The sequence below is a fragment of the Epinephelus moara genome, chromosome 19, assembly GCF_006386435.1.
Source record: "Epinephelus moara isolate mb chromosome 19, YSFRI_EMoa_1.0, whole genome shotgun sequence".
Classification (NCBI taxonomy): Eukaryota; Metazoa; Chordata; class Actinopteri; order Perciformes; family Serranidae; genus Epinephelus; species Epinephelus moara.
In genome coordinates, this window is record NC_065524.1 from 1,558,457 (window position 1) to 1,569,373 (window position 10,917).

At 40.3% G+C, this 10,917-nt stretch overlaps 1 protein-coding gene across 1 annotated transcript; it reads left to right on the top strand.

Annotated features, from left to right (window-relative positions):
* Positions 1-5,012: 5,012 nt before the first annotated feature.
* On the top strand, positions 5,013-8,608 carry LOC126406522 (uncharacterized). The gene is made up of 13 exons (XM_050070836.1): positions 5,013-5,070; positions 5,177-5,242; positions 5,501-5,566; positions 6,473-6,533; positions 6,637-6,687; positions 6,779-6,823; positions 6,944-7,008; positions 7,085-7,178; positions 7,287-7,349; positions 7,790-7,885; positions 8,002-8,187; positions 8,277-8,357; positions 8,475-8,608. The coding sequence occupies exons 3-12, from the start codon at positions 5,511-5,513 to the stop codon at positions 8,322-8,324; spliced, it is 765 nt and encodes a 254-aa protein (XP_049926793.1). The 5' UTR covers positions 5,013-5,070; positions 5,177-5,242; positions 5,501-5,510; the 3' UTR covers positions 8,325-8,357; positions 8,475-8,608.
* Positions 8,609-10,917: the final 2,309 nt, after the last annotated feature.

Genomic DNA, 10,917 nt, shown 5'->3' on the forward strand with positions numbered 1-10,917 from the left:
TCTTGCTTTTAGCTTTTGTTTTTAATGATCTATTGTTCCTTTAATGTTTTATCTTAACGTATTTCCCTTGTAAAGCACATTGAATTGCCTTGTGTATGAATGGTGCTATATAAATAAAATTGCCTTGCCTTGCCTTGCCTTGCCTTACTACCACACTGTTCGTGCCACGGTCCGTGCTGGAGGAATGGAGACATTTAAAAACAAGGTAAGCTTTGCTACGTCAGTAATGTTGCCTTGGTGTAGCCTATTTGTGTGAAATACATTCCAACCTCTGTTTATGGTTAAACGTTACCCAGTGTTGGCTAGCGAGTTTGCTAACGAGCTAGCTAGCATTCTGCCGATGTGACGCTAACATGAGTTCACAGTAACAGATGGTTGTTTTTGATAAATGTTTTTTGCAACCTGTGAGATGTGTATGGGTGCGGAGCCAGGGTTTTTCTTGCATTGAGATTTTTTTGTCGGCCGCCAAAGGCTTATTGCCAGCGCTAATGAAAACCCCGAGCACCACAGTATGCACAGGTGTTATGCATACTGCTAATGATTAGAGCAGGACTAACTGACATTTTTTTTAACCTGCCTGTTCATTGTTTCATGTATGCTCTGATGAAGGTCTTGCAGACCTAAAGCTTGATGTAAAGTGAACTTTTACACAGATTTAAGTGTGCGGAAATCTTTTCTTTCTGGCCACCCATAAACGCAATTTTTTTTTTTTTGTGGTGTGATTATCACAGCCTGGGAGTGTCAATTTTTTATTTTTTGTGTAGTGTCAGATTTTACACAACCCTTTTTTGTTCATATGGCTTTTTGTCATATGGTATCTATTCAAGCATAATAGATTTTAGATTTTTATCAAATATCAGAAATATGTTAGGAAAATGTGAGATTTCTGTGAAATAAGGTAACGTAGTACACTGAGTCCGATCATGCACTGCTGCACGTAGTCACCAATAAAGCCACATTCTGTGCCAGGAAAAACCTTGAGCCTGTGTGATAAAATAGTGTTTGTGTATAATTGGTGCTTTTGTAACAAAATTCTACCTCTCTTCCCTTCCCCTCCCCTCCAATACTCCCAACTTTACTATTCTGCAGTGTAATCTACTCTACTGCAGGCTGTCCCACATCTCTCCATACAATCTAGGGGTGTCACACCAACACCAAAAAGATGCACCAAATGCTGCAGTTTTATCCACTGCCCGTTGTGCAGGTCTCAGATATTTAAACCTACAGTGTGGAGTAAGGTCAACAAACATATTAAAGGCCATGCAAAGCGTGCAGTGCAACACAAAGGTAACTGTATTCTCTGCTGTATTCCTTACACTTGTCCCAATCTCAGTCATGGAGAATTTATAATATACCCCAAAATTAAAGCTTAGTATTTACACTTTAATTTTGATTGTATAATTTCAAATCCAAAAGGCAGAAGGCATGGGTGGTGGAAAAGCAAAATCTGTCATTGATCACTGACACGTGTAGCTAACTGCAAATGCTGCATCAACATGTGGAAACAAAATGTTGTAGTTTGACATTTGAAATGCATTTCTTTTTCAGTTTACACAATGTATAAATGCAATTTGGAGTGCAAGCCCACTGCACACTTCCACTGTCCCTCCTGCAAACGTCTAATAGAAAGAAGAGACCGGTTCATAGACCATTTGGGACAGTGCGTCCAACAAGCTGAAGAGCAGCAGGAGGCCAAAGAGGAGGAGGAGGAGCACCAGCAGGAGGCCAAGGAGGAGCAGCATCAGCAGGAGGCCAAAGAGGAGGAGGAGGAGGAGGCCAAAGGGGAGCAGCAGCAGCAGCAGCATGAGGCCAAAGGGGAGCAGCAGCAGCAGCAGCAGCAGCAGCAGCAGCAGGAGGAGGCCAAAGGGGAGCAGAAGGAGGAGGAGGCCAAAGGGGAGCAGCAGCAGCAGCAGCAGCAGCAGGAGGAGGAGGAGGCCAAAGGGGAGCAGCAGCAGCAGCAGGAGGAGGAGGCCAAAGGGGAGCAGCAGCAGCAGCAGCAGCAGCAGCAGCAGCAGGAGGAGGAGGAGGAGGAGGAGGAGGCCAAAGGGGAGCAGCAGCAGGACATGAGTAATCTGGATGCCAGTGCAAAAGTGAGGAGGGGCAAGGTTTTTTCAGTGGCTTGTCCCCAGTTTTCGTTAAATATGAATAAAAAAACTTGAAACGTCACATACAAAGACAACACACAAAGCACGGCTGCGTGGATGTAAACAAACAGTCATATTTACGTAGTGAATGTTTAGATCCTGAACATGGTATGTATGCAGTTTCCAAAACAATGCACGGTGACAGTGTCCCGTTTCATGTTCAACATAAGACATGGGGTCAATGCCACAACATCAGATGCGAGTCCCTCGACTGCCAGAGAATGCTGACATAGCTCGAAGAAGTAACCTTTCTAATTTTAGGTGTGTCCGCCTCAAGTCCATAGATTACTGCTCTTCTACTGCAAAAGAGACTTATCTTAGAGAGGATGTTTTGGATGACATGGTCAGTAAGTGGTGGTTTGGTGAAGATAAGAAAAAGGAATGTCTGAGGCGTCAAGCTGAAGCCCAGGAGAACAACATCCCCTCTACTGTCTCCACCTCTCTGATGTTGCCTAGTCTTTGTGTGTCTGTTTATGAACCATCTGTGGCTTATTACAGCCGACTCCAGCGTGTGATGGTTGTGTACAACCGAAAGCTGAACACCTGGCACTGTCGCTGCAGTCAAACACGACGGTCATGTCCACACAAAATCATTGCCAAGTGGCACTTTTTCCAGGAGTGTACTACTGTTTTCAAAAAGGTCAGATCCAGTGAGTACATCCCAGAAGACAAACCCATGGAAACCACCACTCCATCAAACGCAAGTGAGGCAGAGGATGACGTTTTTCTCTACCCACCAAAAGGAGAAGAGCTGAAGAAAATGGTTGAATATATATTCAAATTCTGTCTGCCCTGGGACTGTTCCTTTAAGTGCTCCGATTCTGATAACTGCAAAGGCCAAAATTTTGACCATTGATGGGACTATAAATGGTATGTCCTTAATTACTTAATTTTTGTGCAGTATAAGAAAGTAAGATTTGTGTTAAACAATGTGCTAAAGTGATCATGGCCAACGCCCTCTCTATTTCAAATCCCCAGATGTCTCTACATTTATCAGGAAATGCGAGGACTGTGGCATGACTTATCGCTATCAGGAGTTCAAGGATGGAGTTCACAATTTTAATGATCACCTCCTCCTTGGACTACACTTCTGTTTGTTTTTGAGGTCCCAGCTCCAGGTTAGTATCTTTTTCAACAGTCACTTCAAATTCTCTCTGATTGATATAAATAAATACTTAGCAATGTTTATGCTCTAAATGTCAAGACTAGCCAAGCTGTTGCGAGCACTCTACAGTCCCTTGAGCAACTGACAGAGACCAAGTTCCCCCCAGCTGATAGCGTGATGCACGGGTATCTTCATTTTGAAGCCATGTCCAGCCATACCTATGATTTCAGCTGTGTATGTTGCGGTGACCATCCAACCATTGTGGTAATGGACCTTCATAAAAAAGGTGTCTTCCATCTGACAAGTAAGTTTATTTTACATAAAGCATAAATATTGTCACATTTTCAAATTGTCGGTCTCAGTTATGCACTTGTGATCGTGTTATTGTTGAAATTAATTGCAGTGAGTGACTTGAGAAGTCCACCTGATGACTACAAAGGGGAAGTGAATATGGAGGAGCTTATTGCCCGTGGTTTCTTGACAAGTAAGCTAAATATGTCTAATACAAATACTGTATCTTCATTGATCATTGCTCATACCTTAAGTGCTGATACTTTTTTTCATGGTTAAGCCCACCCCCTCACCCATGCCCCCCAAAAAAGAGAGAATATACTATGTATATACTAGGTTTGACCTAGTGTGTTATTTTTTTGAATAGGCAACAGAAACAATCCATACAGTGTTCCACCCTCCTTTGAGTATTGGGCACCATGGATCGGTGGAAAAACACGGAGGTCAGCGGTGGTGCTCAACACTGAGTATAAGAAAATCCAGACGTCCAAGGCTCCAGTAGAAAATTCTGAACTAACAGTCACCGAGGATCATCTCCTAAACGAGCTCCTTAATCAGAAGGTATGTGCTGTGGGGTTTTCTATGTTAACCCTCTTAAAAATTTAGGTAAAAGCAATGAGGAGACGGCTAAAAATGTAATTTCTTTTGTAGGTTGAGTTAGTCAGAAAATTATGTAAAGAGTGTGGCCTTGACACAGTTGGAACAAGGATGGATCTCATTCTGCGGCTCAAAGATGAAATGAGTACACAGGCGTCTTTTGATAAGATGTTCCAAAAAATATGGGGTGCATCAGGTTTGTGTATTCTAATCTCTTTGACATAATACTCCTGTATATTTCCAGCCCATGTCATTTGTGCTACTAACTGAACGCAAACCTTTTCCCTGTAGGCGGATGGGCAGCAATACTCTGTCCGTGTGGTGTTGTGTACAGTGTAAAAGTGCTTCTGAGGGCAGAAAGCCCAAGAGATTACGCGGACCTCTTGCTGTCGTGGGTACACATGCCCAACATAGTTATATATGATTTTCCAAGTGGACTGTCCAGACACATGAATCTGAGGGAGCAGCAAAACATACCCTTCACTCCGCATGAAGGACGATTGGCAGCACCAACTGCAGAGAATGTGAAGAAGGCAAACGAAGGCAGCCTGAGAGTGAGTCTGCCATGGCTGACAGAAAAGAAGAACCCACCAGATGCACATTGTCACCCTTTGACAGGCTCATCAGAGCACTACACTCTCAGCAACGTTTTTCATGAGGGAAATTCCAAAGACCCCAAAAATGTCCTCAGACGTGTAGGTCTGGTTCCGGAGCTGTCAGGCCGTATCAATACGCAAGTGGTGGAACAATTCTTTGCTCAAATGAGGAAATGTAATTATTTCCTCAACATGGCACTACCCTCCACAAACATCTTCTTGCTGCGGAACATTCTGCACCACAGAAATGAGCGACTTAACAACAACACTATAGGAAAAATTCAGAAGACCTTTGGGACGAAAGTGTCGCTGAATGCAGACGGCCGGACAGTGTTAGGTTTGTAAAGCCAATCGAGTGAGCCTGACATATTATTTTGTGTTGTATCAATAAATAATGACAACATGTCTTTTCCGCGTGTTGTTTGTTGTCATTCTCCTCCAAGGCCCTGAAGCAGAAATGCAGTTAAATCCAAATAAGGCAGAGTCAGGACCTGCTCATGATCAACAAGGTATTTTTCCCCACTGTTTTCAGAAGCAGCACAGTTTAATAACTATTTTGTGTACTGTTAAAGAAGACGCATAAAAAGATTTTTGTGGTTGAGTAATGATATCTTGCAGCAACGGGCGAGGACATTACCAGCTGTGGGCAGCACTGTGAGCCCTTAACACAGACCTGCAACCTCAGACCATGCAGACTCTCATGGACTTTGGGTAACCACAGATTAATTAATTAATTAATTAATTAATTAATTTTGCATTTTCATTAGGTTGACTCACATGGATTGGATGCCCTCATTATTCCTCTCTGGATTCCGGCGCATTACCTTTTGTGTGTAAGTTTCATTTTAGATTGATTTACTTGGCGTACTAAGTATACATGAAGTGATGAATTTAGTGTACAGAATCCTATCAACTATTGTACTGGACTAACAATGTTTTGTAATGACTGCATTTTGGTTGTTGTGCCAATGAGTTTCAAAGCCCAAGTTATTCTATAACATGCCTAAAATGCACATGTCCCCCAGGTTATGAAGCCTTTACAGAGAGAGATTCTGTATCTTGATTCTCACTATCACATGAAACGACAGGGTTTTGGACATGACGGTTATCGCAGTCTTTTAAGGCAATGGTTGTGTTCTGTTGCGTTCTGTTGTTTGACTGGTCAATGACGTTCCCTTGACTGCATTTCTCAGTAAAAATTTACAACTGAGATTACATTCATTCCTGTCTTATGGCACTGTAAAATATTCAGACGGGCTAAGAAAATACATAAATTCCAAAGTCGCTTTACTTAATCTCATTGTGTGCCTCCAGTTGTAAATTTTCAGTAAACGTACTGTTTTTACATGTTGGTTCTTCAAAAGGCAGTCACGTTCCCTTGACTTGCCTATGTTAGTGAAGCTTTCAGATGGCAGTCACGTTCCCCTGACTTGCCTATGTTAGTGAAGCTTTCAGGTGGCAGTCAAGTTCCCCTGACTTGTCTACAATTTTATTGAAGTTGTCAGGCCGTTATATGTCATCAGATGTCTGCTATATAGCATATGTTCTAAACGTTTATCATTTGCTGTAAGATACCATTGGAAGTCAATGTAATGTGTTCATTCATGCTCTATCATGGTCACATCAACACTTAATCTCATGTGTGAGATCACTCAAAATTACAACAAAGCACACAGAACTAATTTCTTTGTAAAGACTGCAGTAATTTAACAGATACTTTGTGAACCACTACATTATAGAGATCTCGCCAAGCAGCTTGTTTCAGGCCCTTGGTTGGAGAAAACCGGGAAAGATATTGAGGTACATGTGTTTATAATTATATTGATTTGATTTGATTGTAATCATATATAATGAACAAAAAGTTTGATAGTTTTCGATGTTATATTTCATCATCATGATTCAGGGACTTCCCCAACAGAAATATGGCAACGACTGTGGTATCTTCATGATAATGGTAAGCTTACAGTCACATAACCTTTTTAAATGTGCAGAAGTGATGAAGCCACAGTGTGAATGCTGTCACCAATAACATGTTTCCATCACAGTATGCCTGGTACCTTATCATGGATGCACCATTTGACTTCACCGTTGTAAGTAGACATTATCAATCAGAAATAATATCTCTTTGGAATCACAAGGTTACCTTACAACATGGAAAAATACAAACATGCAGTTTGTCATTGTAAATTGTGGCAATGTTCTTCCTTTAGGATGACATGGCAGCTCTGCGGAGATGGTGGTGTGCAGTGCTGGTGGAAAACCTGCACCTGGAGGGGTATGTGTGTCTGTGTCTGTGTCTGTGTGTCTGTGTCTGTGTCTGTGTGTAAAAATCTGACTTCTTTTTTCTACAGACATGGCAGGAGGTTTGCCCATTTTTCCAAGGAGGCAGAAAGCATGCTGAATGGTCTTCTTTCACCAGTCTTTAGAGTAAAACGAAAAAGAGAGGTAAATGAAGTGTCCAATATTATAAAAGGATATATGTTGATCACCATAACTGATTGATTTCTAACTGTTTGACATGGTATGTGTAATAAAATATACTTTCTTCAAAAGGACACAGCTGTTTCCAATGTCCAGGAGGGGGTGACAAGCCAAGGGGAGGACATAAATGGAGAGGTTTGGGACATTATTTGTTTAAGGAGCTAATGTGGTTTTTGCAAAACCTTTATTCATTTATTTATTTTGTTTTTTTACAATTTCCAATAGTGGTAACCATGACATTATTACTAAAAGTGCATTCTATTATATATGTGGTCAACAGGAGCCAACACAGGATGATCAAATCATCAGGGAGCACAGTTACTTTAAGAGGCCATGCACAATCAACCTGGCTGAGTTGGAGAGTTTGTGATTTAGTTATTACTATCGAGCATGCTATCTAGTCTCCCTAATTTATATCAAGCATTTACCAAACATAACTCATTTTTAAATGTTTACTTTTAGGACAATGGATCTAAGTAGAACATGAAAAGACTAGAGGTCAGTAAAAAGCCATCTAAGTATTAGGAATTAACTGCGCTTAGTGTCATTTTAATAAGTGCTTTATGAAATTACAGGAAATGGTAGAAGAGGCACAGGAGAAGCGGAAACAGCAGTGTTCAGTACTGATTGACTTCTTAACAGGGAACACTAAACTAAGACAACACCTTGAGGTAACTATATAACACTAAATGCATTAGCAGTTATGGCATTCATTGCATGTCCATCTTAAAGCCTTTATCAGAAGATGATCAATCTCAAGTAATTTTTAAGTTATGTTTATTTGCAGGCCATCACCACTGGCTATCTGCGTTTGCCGTGGGAGGGAAAAAAGGAGAGGGCCACCACCTACTTCGATGATGACATGCAGCTTGATGAAGTGGTCTCTTTTCTATTTGGAATCCTTAAGGACACACCAGGAGCGAGACAACTTCTAGATCCTGTTGCCTTTGTCTTTGACGTGCTTTTGCCTGAGGTAAAATGTCATTGTTCATCATTCAGATCCAGATTGGTAGAAACTGGTATATTGCCTTACCCTTATTGAATTCTTTAATTCTGTTACAGACAGTTATCTACAGCCTGGAGGTGCACTCCCTGTCGGTAAGCCACTGAGATGTACAAACAGGGCCCACAATATGAACCATGGTAAGATAAAGACAAGAGAGGTTTGACGATATTAAACACTGATGTTTTCATATATAATGAAGTGTATATTAATTTAATACTATTTGTTTATTGACTCTATTTTCTTCCTTTTGACAGTGAGTGGCACCTGTTTCAAATCTGCCTCCAGAGGAATCTGAGCGCGGAGGCCACCAAAAAGCTTCAGGAGTTCAAAAAAAAAAAATTGTTTTTTTTTTCTTCTGCAGAGGGATCAGTTCTTACACAGCATGTGGACTAAAAAACAAAACAAAGTTGACTTGCAGGATTAAATAAAGGTAAAACAAATGAAGGATAATTCATAGACGCTATGTTAAGCAATTGTAATTTAAAAAAGGAAAGGAACGTCACTTCCGTCACACTATGGTAAACAATTTTGTTTTACTAAAAAACAACAAAAAACTAAGTTGACTTGTATGATTAAATAAAGGTAAAATAAATGGACAATTCATCAATTCATAGACGCTATGTTAAGCAATTTTAATTTAAAAAAAGAAAGGAATGTCACTTCCGTCACGCTATGGTAAACAATTTTGTTTTACTAAAAAACAACAAAAAACTAAGTTGACTTGTATGATTAAATAAAGGTAAAATAAATGGACAATTCATCAATTCATAGACGCTATGTTAAGCAATTTTACTTTAAAAAGGTGTTAAAAAAAGAGAGAAAAGTTACTTCCGTCATGCCAGGGGCACTTCCGGCACTCCAGGGGAGTCACTTCTGTCATGCCAGGGGCACTTCCGGCACGCCAGAGGAGAAAAAAAAACGCAACTTCCCTGAAAATACATCACTTCCGGAATGCTATGTCACTTCCGTCACGCCAGGGGCATTTCCGTCAAGCCAGGGGCTTGTGTCACGTCAGGGGCTTCTGCTCCAGCGCTGCAGCTAGATAGTATTGCCGCCTCGCCCGGTCTGTGAAACTAGAGGCCATAGTGCCTAAACAGTAATTGTTTTTAGAATGGTTGAATAAGACAAAGCTCAACAATATATGTATTGTCACCATCAGTAGTAGGAGGTATAGCTGTAAGTGCAAGAAATGCAGTGTTGGGTAACTGAAATCTGCTCACACTCTATTTTTACTTATTCTTTTTTTTTTTGTATTATAAGAACAATAGATAGATAATAATGTGAATTGTATGACACAAAGAATGGTGAATGGTATGCAACAAAGATCCCAAGGCTGGATTTGACCCTGTGATGTTGCATTGATGTGGCAAGTGCTGTACCTTCTTGGCTACCAAGGTGCTCTCTTAATTGAACATAATTAAAGAGTACTGGAATTAATTGAATTGAACCAAAAATCTGAAATGAGGAAAAACAAGGAAACTTTCTCTGCACAAAGCCTTGGGGTTTAATCTCACACCATGGGGACACTTTGGCTAAACAAAAGGAACCTTAAAAGGCCTTTTGGCTGCACTTTGGTGGCAACTGAACTGACAAATCCACATACTGTACAAAGAAGAGAGATTTTTCAAAAACCTTCAATTTAACTATATGGGATAAAATGAATTTTAGGATCATTTTTATCATGTGTTTGATTTAAACTGTACAGCCCCTTTCTAACTGAATGAAACAAATAAAACTTGAAATAAAAATAGATTAAAATAAAGACATTGATAACCAAGAAAGTTTAGTAGGCCATACTCTTAAGCTTGCAGTAAAACAAATAAATAAAGTGAGTATGAAAATGCAGAAAAACTGTACACACCTCCTTCTTTAACCCATTTGTTTCTCTCTCTCTCTCTTTTCTTTTACAGTAGACAGACATCGATCATGATGTTTAGTAAGGATTGTGAGAGGTGTCAGGAATGGAAAATGTCACCATTTAACATATGTCGTGCCTTAAAACAGTTTATCATGAAAAGAGTGAAATGTTTGTCAAAACAATTTGTAAAGTAGTATATGCTGTCCTTTGATTAATGTTAATGAAGAAACATAACACTTTCAATGGTTTAAGATATTGTTTAGACTTTTCACATCAAGGTTAGACCTAGGTTAGCCTAGGTCTAACCTTGATGTGAAAAGTCTATATCCCCATTAGCTCATGCCTTCAAGCTCCAGTAGCCCTTGACTGGCAGTCACGTCATTATTGTCATTTCATTTGTGCATTTACTGTTTACTGTTTACTGAGCCTCACTGAAATGCAGGGTTATACTTGACTTTTAGGGAACACTGGGTTTTAGAGTCACTTGTGTAACTTCAGGTTAACCCTTTATCTACTGAGGCTAAAAATGGCGATTTGGACATATTTTGTTATTATGCCTGTAAAATGGTCAGGAAATGCCCTAAGTCTGAGAGCTTTGGTCCCTTTTTCCAGGGATACTTGAACTTGACTTTTCAACATCTGGTCAATGATTCACTAGCAAGGACCACACCACAACGATATGCAGTTTAAAGATTTAATAAGGATGTGATTGTCAGAAAATGGTTATGAATGGGGTGGTGATGAATGGGGTAGTGCAGATTGGCAGGTGAATGAACGGGATGGAGATGACGTCATCGGAGGGTCGGACTGGGTGAGGTGTAGATGTGGGCGGAGAGACT